This window comes from Arachis hypogaea, chromosome 8 (assembly GCF_003086295.3).
Source record: "Arachis hypogaea cultivar Tifrunner chromosome 8, arahy.Tifrunner.gnm2.J5K5, whole genome shotgun sequence".
Taxonomy (NCBI): Eukaryota; Viridiplantae; Streptophyta; class Magnoliopsida; order Fabales; family Fabaceae; genus Arachis; species Arachis hypogaea.
Genome location: NC_092043.1, coordinates 47,215,264 through 47,228,952, shown reverse-complemented (window position 1 = coordinate 47,228,952; position 13,689 = coordinate 47,215,264). Strand labels below are relative to the sequence as shown.

General features: G+C 31.4%; 1 protein-coding gene across 1 annotated transcript; it reads left to right on the top strand.

The window, feature by feature from the left end:
• Positions 1 to 8,870: 8,870 nt before the first annotated feature.
• On the top strand, positions 8,871 to 12,118 carry LOC112707904 (probable clathrin assembly protein At4g32285). The gene has a single exon (XM_072201538.1). It carries the CDS (start codon positions 9,733 to 9,735, stop codon positions 11,728 to 11,730), a length of 1,998 nt encoding a protein of 665 aa, XP_072057639.1. The 5' UTR covers positions 8,871 to 9,732; the 3' UTR covers positions 11,731 to 12,118.
• Positions 12,119 to 13,689: the final 1,571 nt, after the last annotated feature.

The following is a 13,689-nucleotide window of genomic DNA, read 5'->3' as shown; positions in this document are numbered from 1 at the left end:
TTTGTTGTCTGTTTCCTCTAAGTTATTATTATACCCATATTTTCATCATAAAACATTTATTCATAGATGGATAGATGAGGTAAGAATCAACATGGTCTAACAATTTTAATTCGATGACAAAAATAATATCCAAGTTTTAAATTTGATCAAAGTGATCCCCTGATTTTGTGTTATCATAAATTCAGTCTTTCTTTCGTCAAATAGTCGGTTAACATTTAATATGGACTGTTAATGCTGACATGATAGAATATTTTTAATTGAATATGAAAATAATTTACTAAAATTTAATAATTAAAATAGGTAATAATTATTGTAAAACTGAGGCAATCGAATATCTTCCATTTTTCTTCTTGGACCAGATAACTAAAATTTTACTATAATAAATAGTTGTATTTAAAATTATTTAAAAAATATTTTGTCACCTTCAAAATAAGCCACGTTTAATGCTAAGAGATCATGTCCTTTAGTTGGCTAATAAATTAAAATTTAAATTAAAAAATATTTTTAATAAATTTATAAATATTAAGATGAATAAAAAGATATAAATGAAATAAATACATTTATTTATGACATATAAAGCATATAATATTTGAAAACAACCAAAAAAAAAAGAACACTTATATGCATACCATTATCTTTGAAAAATAAAGGCCTACATATTTAAGCATATGTTCCTAATAAAATTTAAAAAAATAAAATAAAATAAATTTTACAATTCAGTAACTTGACAATATATTTTATAATTCACATAAAACTATATAAATAATATTATTAAAATATATTTTATTTAAAAAATAATTTATACAAATAAATAAATTTATAAAAGAGTTTCTAAAATCAAATCAAATAATTTATATTTTGATGTCTTTATTTTTAAGAGTAATTTTTTTTTTGTATATCCATATAAAATAACAGATCAAATGTGTAACTTATACATTAAACTAGTAATATTATTATTAGCTAAAGTATGAAACAGATGTATTTAAATTAATATTATCACCACTGCTGTTAACTATGTTCTCATTAATTTTTTAAATTAATTTAAAACATATAATTAAAAATATAATTATTTAGTCTTTCAAATATAAAAAATCTCAAATCAAATCAAATAACATTTTTTTGTATAAATCATTTTCAATCATACTTTCTAAATTATAAAGGATTATTCTAACATATTTCACAATTTTATGATGGCAAATATTAATAATTAGTTTTAACAAATAGTCTCATATCATGTTTTAGAAAAATAATTAAATATTTGATTTTAATAAATTAATTATTATGTCAAATAAAAATTAAAATAATTATAGATATAAAGTCAAACAATTATAAAAAAATGGACAAATAACATTAATAAATCAAGTAGGATTCAATATTATATAAAAGTCCCAAATTAAAAAACTTTACGTGCATGTCTTCAGGCATAAATCTATATAAATCAAATTAAGCAAATTCGATTTAACTTTTCTAACACTAAATCGAATCAATATGATTCAAATTGATAGGAATAAAGACAAATCGAAATGGATAGCTTCAATTCACGAATGAATGAAATTCGATAGAATGTAAATCGAATTAGATTGTTTCGATTTAGCTTGGTCACGTAGTAGATCGAATTAATCTGATTCGATTTAGGACTATACAACATACACATAGTAAATTGAATCAGCTTGATAATGCAACATACATCTTCTATTGTCGTGTTCCGCCTCTCCTTCATTTTTCTCCTTTCTTTTTCTGTCTCTCTATCAAGTTTTCTTTCTCTTCCTTTCTAGTTCAACAATGGTGATAATGTATTTTTCTATCAACATCATGGTTATTATTGTCTTCTTTTTTCTTTTATTTTTTTTAGTTTTTTCTTCTATTTTTTTCTTGTTTTCTCTCGTTTTCTTTTTTTTTTTGTTTTATATCATATTATATTATTTAATTTAGATTTGATTGAATTAATTTAAAAAAAATAATTCTAAAAAGTAATTTAATCCAACTTATATTATTCATAAAAAATAAAATCTAATTCAATTTAAATTATTATAATTTTAATTGATTTTTTGTTTAAAATTAAGTTAAATAAATGATTTTATTTGAATCAATTATTAGATTTAAACACCGCCGCCCTGATTGCAGCTGCTTTTCTTATTATCGTCGTTATTGTTGTTTTTTTCTGTGGCAGTCTTCTTTGTCGTCGTTCTCTTACGGTTGAACACTAATTCAAACCAATCAGTACATTGGTTGAAGTGTTGAACTGTTAAAAGGTCAATAAAGCTTTTAAAGCTTGCGCTGTATTGGTGATCCAACACTTCATAATAAGTTAATAACTCATGGTCAACTATTCTAGAAGCATTTGCTGATTTGAGATTTCCCTTACCCATGAGCTGTTCATCATTGTTCATTGCTATTCCTGCTAGAGCATTAAATTAGGCTGCATATCATTTACCAAAAAAAAAATTAGGCTGCATATCAAACACATTTAGGTATGATATTCGTCTATATTCTTTTTACATGTATATTTTTTTATTTAATTATATTTTAATAAAAAAAATTTCAAAAATATTTAAACATTTTAAAATATTATCATGTATCAATGTGTTCAATTTTATTCGTAATATTTATTTTAAAAATAAATTTTAAAATAATATATATTAAAATAATGTCATTTTTTACCCCTAACCATTTAATTGATAAATATTATGCTCCTAATAATTATAAAAACATAAATCGATCTCTACCCATCTTTGTATTTATTCAATTCCATTCCTGCAAAATGATTGATAACAAATCACATGACACACGCTGACGTGTCAGGTAACCTGTTCTCATAGCTTTGTCTCCTTTCTAAGGACAATTCGCTCGCTAAGTAACCCCAAAAAAATGTTTTCTCCTTCACCTCTTATTTCTTCCTCTTCCTCTTCCCCTGCCTTCAAAATCCAACAAGAAAGAAAAATCGGACAACTCCATCTTTTGACTCTACTGCGCCACCAAGTCCTTCTCCACCACCCTCGGCCATACAGGCTTCAGCCCTGTCTTCTCTGCCTCCCTCGTCGTCAAGCTCATGGACTTTCTGCATCCCTCTACACATTGGCAAAATTCCTCAATTCCTCCTCCAATTTCTCAATCCTCCCAACAAATAAAGTTCACTTTTTCGTTCTGCCACAAACTCGATTCCATTACCGTTTTTGAATTCACGCTCTATTCGCTACCAAGAATTTCTGCTTCGCTGAACTTGCAATCACAGCAAAGCCAACTCAAGCAACCGTCGATGAGAGAAGTCATACAAACTTTTTCTTTAGCCATGAGAGAAGAACCGAATCAGCATTTGTTTTTTTTTTTCGGCTTAGAAATTTTTTAGATGTTTGGGGGTGACGGTGGTGTCCTTAAAGCTCTTGGAAAACAAGGAGGACTTAAAAGAATGATAGAGAAAGGACCAGAGCCGTGATTCATTTTCTTGAGTGAAAGTGTGGATAAGTCAGTCATCAGAGTCGAGGAGAGAGCGTGATCTTCTTTGTGTGGTGGTGGACTTACTGCACTTGAGAATGACAGCGTTAAAGGGTGCAGCAAAGGAGCTGGGAGAGGGCTTTTTCTTCTTTTTGAACAAGGAAGAAGTAGAATAGAGAGAGGTGAAAACAAAGAGGAGGGAGGAAGTACGGCAGAGGCATAAGTGGAGCTGGAGGGAGGAATGTTGTCAGAAGGGGATGAGGTAGAGGAAGAGAAAGAAAAGCAGATGACGTTTAGTTAAAAATTCAGGAGTTGATTTGTCCTATTAGGAAGAAGACAAAATCACATGGACATATTATCTAATACGTTAGCGCGTGTGACCTGTTGCCAGCTTGTTATAGGGACTAGATTAAATAAATACATAAGTGGATGAGGACCAATTTATATTTCTATAATTATTAGAGGGTGCAATGTCTATCGAATCAATGGTTAAGGATTGAAAAAGACATTTACTTTATATATAATTATTAATTAGAACAAAAATATTTTTAAATATTTTTATATAGTAAAAAAATATTTAAAATAATAAAAAAATTAATTTATATTTTTAATATTAATAAAAGATCAAAATATCATTATAATTTATCTAAAACTCAACTTCTTTTGTTGCGATAAAAATATCTAAATTATCTGTTTCACAAATAATCCGATCCATTGACATAGCAATGGGCCTGCCACTCAAAATCAATTATCTTAGTTTTTTTTTTTTGCTCATTCTTAAATGCTCCTATCCTTATTATGTCGAGAGTGTTATATTTCTTATCTATTAAATAAATCTTAACACTTTCTATTTGTTATATTTTATATGAATAACTCGTATTTAAAATTTAGAATTTATGATTGAGAATTTAAGATTCAAAGTTTATATAGAATTTAGAGTTTAGAATTTAAAATGTACAATTATGAATTTAAGATTTGAAGTTTAAAATTTAGTTTTAGAGATTAACGAGCGTTGTACTTCTTACTTCCTTTAAAATGTATTAGTATTCGCTATTTTTTATATATTCATTTTCTTTCTTTAGAGAACCAACATCCAATTTAAATTTCATCTTATTTTTAAAATTTCTCATTTATCAAATATCCTAAATGATATAAGTTTTAGAATTCAAATTTTAGTGTCAAAGATTTTGAATTCGGAGTTTAGAGTTATGATTTAGGATTTAAGATTAGAGGGTAAATATTAGAATTTTTTATTTAAGATTTATGATTTGGATTTTGAATAATTTAAAATTTAATATCTAGGATTTAGCTAGGTTCATTATTTTTGTTTTGGTTGTGTTTTATTTTAAATTTAAATGTATTGATTTTTAAGAAAATTAATTTTGTATTTTAAATATATAAGAGAGAGAAAATTTAAGACATTAAATATAACACATGTTATGTTTATTTTAAAATTAAGAGTAAAGTATTATTTTTGTCCTCAATATTTGGGGTAAATTCTAAAGTTGTCATTGACGTTTCAATCATCCTATTTAAGTCTTTAATATTTTAAAATTGACTCAATGTTGTCCTTCCGTTAGGGATCCGTTAACAGAATTGACGACGGGACAAAATTGAAACGATTTTGAAACGTTAGGGACTTAAATAGGACAAAAACATTGGGGACAAAAATGATACATAGAAATAAATTTTAATTTCATCCTTCAATAATATCATTTTTTTACTGTACATAGTATTCAATTATTTTTTAATCACATATAAGTAAATTACACTTAATCACATTTTTTTATTTTAAATAAATTAATTTTTTTATAATTTTACTCTTAAATATTTTTAGCTATCATAAAATATTTTTAGAATGACTAGTATATAAACTTGCGGAAAAAAATAATATATATACAATAAAATATAAATTATACCTTTTGTCTCTAATGTATCAAAATTCTTTAAAATTATAAGAAATAAATTTATTTAAAATGAAAGTAATGTGATTAAGTGTAATTTACTTATATGTGAGTAAAAAATAATTGAATACTATGTACAGTAAAAAATTATTATTAATTGAAAGATAAAATTAAAGTAAAATTTATTTTTATATATCATTTTTGTCCCAAACGTTTCCGTCCTATTTAAGTCCCTAACGTTTCTAAAATCGTCTCAATTTTGTCCCGCTATCAATTATGTTAACAGATCCCTAACGGCAGGACAATATTGAATCAATTTTGAAACACTAAGAACTTAAATAGGACGACTAAAATGTTAGGGATAACTTTAAGACTTACCCCAAATGTTGGGAATAAAAATAATACTTTACTCTAAAATTAATAACTAAAATTAATTATTAATATAAAATATATATTAAAAATAAATTAAATTACGTATATATTTATACATAAATATATATTGACTATTTTTTTATATACACATAACATTTTTATAACACATAATGATGTATTTCTTGTATTTATTTAAAGTCGTTTTAACGGTAATGACTGGATTTTATTCCTTATATTGCCTAGTCTTATTGCGGGGGCAAACACATTTGTCTAGGGGTGACAAAGCGGGCCGGCCCGCCTCAATCTGTCCCGTCTCGCTTAGATTCGCCTCATAAACGGAGGCGGATTGGCCCGACCTGTCAACTAAGATGGGTTCAAAAAGCTAACCTGCTCCGCTTTATGGCGGATTGGCGGGTCGGCGGACTAGTCCACTTGACTCTTTTCTTTTATTTTAAAAAATAAAATTCATTAAAATTAACTAAAAAATAATAATTAAAAAATTAAATACAAATAAAAAATAGTCAAATTATAATATATTTTTTCACTATTTTTTTTTAATTTTTAACTTCAATAAAATTATTTAAAATAATATTTGTTAATAGAACTATCTTTATTTTAAAAAATAAGTCACATAATTTGAGCAAATATACGAAATTGTAAAATAAAATAAATAAAGTTAATAACTAAAATAAGAATAAAAACAAAAAAACATGTTTGAAAATCCTATAATTAGTAATTTTATAATAATAATAACTCTTTTATTTAATAAAAAAATAAAAATCTTCGGTCCAGCAGACCGGCCCGTCCTGTCCCGCCAAAATCTGACAATTTGGCGGTGCGGATTTTGCGGATTTTTTTAATTTGACGGGCTCTAAATCTTAGTCCGATTCGTCTTTTTTAGCGGGTTTAGCGGGTCGGCCCGACGAATTTGTGGAAGAATTTTTAATAATGATGGTATTTTGAGATTTAAATATTTATTTATTTACTATATATAATAAGTTCATTTAAATAGATATTAGGAGGTTGAAATTTTGTGCATTTAATAATTCATTAACTAACGACAAATTCTTCAATGAAATTCAGATTATACTGCGAATTTTCTTAAAAAAGAATGGTGCCTTCGAGAACACAAACACACGTGATACATGACTGTGGTCAGCTCGTGCTCTAAAGTGTTGGGTTAAATTCTGTAACGAGTACAATTTTTGTGCTTAATTGTCACCATAAAATTTGAAATTTTGAGCGATTGGTGAAAAACCGAAGAAAGATGAGGATGATTTTGCGATAAATTAATTTTTGATTTGTCGAGATGAGAGAAATTATGGACAACAAATATATAATAAAAATTTTATTAAAAACAATAAAAAATAGTAAATTATCTGATAAGAATAATTATGATTCCTAGATTTATTAAAATTTATTTATTTAAAATTAAAATATATAATCTAAGCTCGTTAGAGGTCAATTTGAATATTTATTTATATAATATGATACTTAGATGGTTAAGTAAATTTAAATAAAAGAGTTATGTCTTCGCAAAGAAATAAAAAAAAAAACACATAGTTGAACATTATATTTATTATAATGAAATTAAAATGGTCGTTAATGTTCTCCAAATTTTGTATACAATGCTTAAATTTATTCAATTCAATGTATGAAAGGTCAAATTAAATATGACAAAAAATTTTATTCAATCTACACTATTAAAAATATTAAATTAGATTTTTATATTTTTAGATTCGAATCGGATATCAAATTTTACTGATAGAAAAATATATTTTTAAAAGAATTAAAAAATTTGAAAAAATCTCTTTTTCCTTTCTACTATTTTACACTTATTTATTTCCAAAATACTACTAAATAATATTTTATTAAGTAATAGAAATAAAACATCCACACATATGAATAATAATAATAATAATAAAAAACAAAAAAAAAATCTAATTATTTGACATTCTAACAACAACAAATAAATAATAATCCAAATTTTAATATCCTAAAATTCCAAAATTTTTTAGAATTAAAAAGAATATATATTTTTATTTTTATAAATTTACGAATACATATTTAAAATCTATGATTCGATCCGATTCTATTTACCTACCAATCAAAATCGATTAGATCATATTCACAAATTTTTTATTGGATACGAATAATTACTATAAATCTTACCATTTTGATATGAGTTTGTACACCCGTAAAGACCTATAACTATTTTTTATTTTGGATACCAAAACCTGAATAAAATTGAGAAAACAATAAAAATTAGTTCATAAGCAATTAACATAAAAGTTTAGCAAAACATTTTTAAAATAAATAAAAAACAAAACAAATAATTTTATCTTTAATTTACAGAATATATTTTTTTGTGGAGTTTGAAAAAAGTTCGCCCATTATAACGACGAACTTGCTAATTTTTATATAATTTGTTCGCTACAAGGGCGAACTTCAATATTTTTAGAGTTTCCTGTTTGAATAATAATAGAAACCCAAAAAAAAAGTAAAAAAATCTAATTATCCGACATTCTAACAACAACAAATAAATAATAATGCAAACTTTAATATGCTAAAATTTTTTAGGATTAAGGAGAGTATCTATATATATATCTTTAATTTTTATAAATCTACATATGTACATTTAAAATCTGCGAGTCGATCCTATTTATTTACAAACCAAAGTCGATTCGATCTGATATAATGAATTTGTAAATCAGATCATATCTATAAATTTTCTGATTGGATACAAATAATTATTACCCAAATAACATTCAAGGAATTAATCAAAATCTTAAAAAAAAAAAGGATTGAACATGTTTTTACACTTTTTTTCAATATCTGCCTCCTCTAAAACCACTATCTCCTCTGCTTTTTCATCAGTCCAATCTGTTTTGGTTATTTCCTCCTTCCAACAACTTCTTATCTTAATCCATACTAAGTGTTACATACAAGTTCTCATCAGAATTTAGATTCAATTTGTTTGCAGCTCAATGAACACTAATTTGCCTTCGCGGAGCACTTGGAGACCCTTAGATCGCGCGGTAACAGTATAGGTTAAAACAATATTTAAGTAGCATTAGGTATAACACATTATTACCTATCAATATAAAATCCTTTTGTGATGCATATATAGGTATAACAAATCCATGTGCAACAAGATTAATTAAATATGGAACAACTATATATTTTTCTTTTAAAAAATGTCAAAGTAATTCACAATTTAATATGGAACGATTACAGTCAGTCCAGCTTATAATAATTTTTTAGAGCCAATAATATCAAGTAAAAAAAAGAAAGAAAGTGATAATAAAAAAGAATAAATATGGAGGGAAAGGACAAATCACCCCCACATTCGTTGCTTTCCAAAAATACAAAGCATTTCGCACTAAACCACCCACCGACGCCATACATTTTACACACTGGATTTCAAATCCTCACCATACGATTCATTTCTCCACTGGGACCCACATTAATCACCGATCCACCATTCTCCACGTGGCACCATCCCAAATGAACGCGACTGAGAAAGGAAAATCACAATCACGGAAGAGAAACAGAGTCCACATCACCGTAAACCGTACGCGACCGTATTGTAATAAACTAACCCCGCACCGCACCTTATCGCGCTCCCTTCTTTGTTCTTCAAACACAGTCACGGTAGCTCCACCTTCCACCTCTCTTTCTTACACACATTCTCTCTTTCTCTCTCTCCGCCGTAGATCTGAACTAAGCCACAGATATTACAGCTTTCGCGCCTTTTTTGACACGTTGACCGCCGTTCACCGCCGCAATAACTTAACCAGATCGACCGAACCCGAATTTCTCGGGTCCTAAAACGTGGATCTAGGAGAACGAGGTAAAACCCTGGAATCGAGCTCCAACGGCTATTACGGTTAGAAAAATCTGTTAATTCAAAATCCAATCCGGAACGCGATCCGTTACAAATCTTTCGCATCCCGCCAGGTGGCAGCAGCTCCGAGTCGGTGACTGACTCACTGAGTCAAAGCAGATCCGAACGAGAAAAGCGATGGCTCCCAGCACGATTCGGAAGGCAATTGGTGCGGTGAAGGACCAAACGAGCATAGGGATTGCGAAGGTTGCGAGCAACATGGCGCCGGACTTGGAGGTTGCGATCGTGAAAGCGACGAGCCACGACGACGATCCCGCCGGCGAGAAGTACATACGCGAGATCTTGAACCTCATGTCTTACTCCCGTGGATACGTCCACGCGTGTGTCACCGCCGTGTCGAAGCGATTGGGGAAGACGCGCGACTGGATCGTTGCTCTGAAAGCTCTCATGCTGGTTCACCGACTCATGAACGAGGGTCCACCGATGTTCCAAGAAGAGATACTCTACGCGACTAGGAGAGGAACCAGGCTCCTCAACATGTCTGATTTCAGGGACGAGGCTCACTCTAGCTCATGGGATCACTCTGCTTTTGTAAGAACTTATGCTATGTATCTTGATCAACGTCTTGAGTTGATGCTTTTTGATAGGAAGAGCAGTGGCGCTGCTGGTGGAGCTGGAAGCGCTGGCGCTGGCGGAAGCGGCAGTGGTGGCGGTTTTGATGATAGGTTTGGGGGTAGGGACAATTTCCGGTCCCCTCCGCCGCGGCCTTACGAGTATGAGTACGGCGGAGGTGAATTCAGGGGAGAAGGGTATGGTTATGGGAACGGAGGGATGAGGAGGACGAGGTCGTTTGGTGATGTGACTGAGAGGGAAAATGTTGGAAGGGTTGATAAGAGTATTGTTGCTGTGACTCCGTTGAGGGACATGAAGCCGGAGAGGATTTTCGGTAAGATGGGACATTTGCAGAGGTTGCTGGATCGGTTCTTGGCTTGTAGGCCTACCGGTTTGGCCAAGAACAGCAGGATGATCTTGATTGCGTTGTACCCTGTTGTGAAGGAGAGTTTTCAGCTCTATGCTGATATCTGTGAGGTTCTTGCTGTGCTTCTTGATAAGTTCTTTGATATGGAATACCCTGATTGTGTTAAGGCCTTTGATGCTTATGCCAGCGCGGCGAAGCAGATCGACGAGCTTATTGCGTTCTTCAACTGGTGTAAGGATACAGGTGTGGCGAGATCTTCTGAGTACCCAGAGGTTCAGAGGATTACTAGCAAGCTGTTGGAGACCCTGGAGGAGTTTGTTAGGGATAGGGCCAAGAGGCCTAAGAGTCCTGAGAGGAAAGAGGAATTGCCCCCACCACCTGCAAAAGAGGAGGAACCGGAGCCGGATATGAATGAGATCAAGGCACTGCCTCCACCGGAGGATTACACCCCGCCTCCGCAGCCTGAGCCAGAGCCTAAGCCACAGCCACCACCGGTTACAGAGGACTTGGTGAATCTGAGAGATGATGCAGTCAGTGCTGATGATCAAGGTAACAGATTGGCTTTGGCACTCTTTGCCGGTGCTCCTGGTAGCAATGCTAATGGTTCTTGGCAAGCCTTCCCATCAAATGGACAGCCCGAAGTTACTTCGGCTTGGCAGACTCCAGCAGCTGAGGCCGGGAAGGCCGATTGGGAATTGGCGCTGGTAGAAACTGCTAGTAATTTATCAAGGCAGAAGCAGAATTTGGGTGGTGGTCTTGATCCCTTATTGTTGAATGGTATGTATGATCAAGGAATGGTGAGGCAGCATGTGAGCACATCACAATTGAGTGGAGGAAGTGCAAGCAGTGTGGCATTGCCCGGACCCGGAAAAACCACCACACCTGTTTTGGCTCTCCCTGCCCCAGATGGGTCAGTGCAGCCGGTGAATCAGGATCCCTTCGCGGCATCATTGACTATTCCACCACCTTCTTATGTGCAAATGGCGGATATGGAGAAGAAGCAGCATTTGCTTGTGCAGGAACAGGTTGTGTGGCAGCAGTATGCAAGGGATGGAATGCAAGGCCAATCTAGCTTGGCCAGACTAAACGGCAATGGTTACTATCCCGGAACTCCAATGCCTGCAGCAATGCCTTATGGAATGCCCCCAGTCAATGGAATGGGACCTCCCGCTGGGTATTATCACACTCCTTACTGATCAATACCCTCTTTTGTTCTTTTCATTGCATATCTATAGGTTGCTTCGTTTATTTTTTGTATTATGACATAGTGTTTTTTTTTTTTTTTAAGTTTCTGTTAAATGTTGATGTTTCCATATTCTTGAGATATATAAGCTCTTTTAGTATGGTGGGGAACTGGGGATGTTGAGGGAGAGACTGAGTTGGAATTGAATATACAAAATTTCTTGTTAGGGGATTTTGTTGGTGGGAGAGATGTGTTTATGAGACTCAGTTATGATATCTCTGTGTCTTCTTTGTAATATTAGCAGTTTCTTCCTCCATTTTTGTACTTCCAAGTGATTCTTGCTGATCAGAGACAAACGCTTTTAACTACTGTAAATTTAATTAAACCCTTGTTCTGATTGATGATCTTGATTGGCTTTTTGTCAAATGATACTTCAATCTTGTTGGAACAGCCATGGCCACTTGTTCTTTAACTGTACTAATACTAGTGTAGGGTATTCAGGATATGGTTGCTTGTAATATTATCCACATGTTGTTTGGGTTAAGAGGTAAGTATCCAATTTGGTCATTTTTCGCTTTCCCATTACTTTTGGTTACCTAATATGACTAAATCATCATTAATCTTTCTACGGACTATAAGTAGATGTCTAGTTACATCTCTCTCTCTCTCTCTCTCTCTCTCTCTTGGCATTCAAGTTACTTGTGTCTTTTGGTGTTAACATCTATATATACGGTTGTACCATACCCTTCAGTTCTTATTGCTAACACCTGTTGGATTTGAATTTTGAAACTACTGTTATGGATATTTTTGGTAAAAATTCTCAGTGGGGGAGTAAAATCAGGTAACCAACTACTGTTATGGATATTTTTGGTAAAAATTCTCAGTGGGGGAGTAAAATCAGGTAACCAAAGTGCAACATGATAAATTAAGATAATCTAATTTTCTGCGCTGGTGTAGATCTAGTAAAGGAGAGGATGAACTCTATTGGACTATCATTGCATGTTGTACCTAATGTAAAATATAGATGTTATTTTTGCTTTTTTGGACTTTGGAGACAAATGAAATTTTTCTGCTAGCCTGTAATCCGTGTAGGATGTGGTGGCATTTCTGTATTCATGGTGATTCAACATATTGGGTATAGTCCAACCTTTAGTTTCTGGAGACTAGTCAGACTTCTTATCTTATGTTATCTAATTCATGATTCAATAATAAGTAAGGGTTACATGTGATCTATTAATATTCAAAAATGTTATTCGTGTATATTAATTATTAATATATTTGTGTATAAATATATGTGTAGTTTAATTTATTTTTAATATATATTTATATTTTAATGTGTATTTTATATTGATATTTAATTTCAGTCACTGATTTTGATGTATATGGAATAATGTAATATGTAGATTAATATTTTACCTCTGAAAAAAACTATGGGCTCGAGAGAAATAGCTTTGAAAGCCTTGAAGGTATAAATATGGATTTACGAGCTAGGCTTATCGTGATTAACGAAAATATTTGGGGTCAATTATAAATCAAACTTTTAATTAGTATTAGCATTACCGGCAATTATCATTTGAGAGTCAACATGGTGAGTTTGTTTTTATAGAAGACGCTGGAATACGTCACAAAATCCTTTCGATAATTGATAAAACATTCATATCAATCTTTTAAATTGGCAGCTAAGGCATAGGTGTACTGCCAAATGTGGAATTGAAGGCTTATCCATCGACCATTTGAGAAAACGATTGACAGCTTCATTGTTCTAGTTGTAGTAAACAAAGTTATGGATTTGTCCCCCTCTCTGTTTTCTACTGACTTCAAATTCCCAATTAGATATCTCTTTGGTCACCTGCACAAGACTCTCATTGGATGAAACCAATCAAAATTATTTGGTCCACCCATAACCTAAATAGAATTATAATCTAATCACTTATAGAATATTATAATATAATTCACTGATGCACCTTACGTA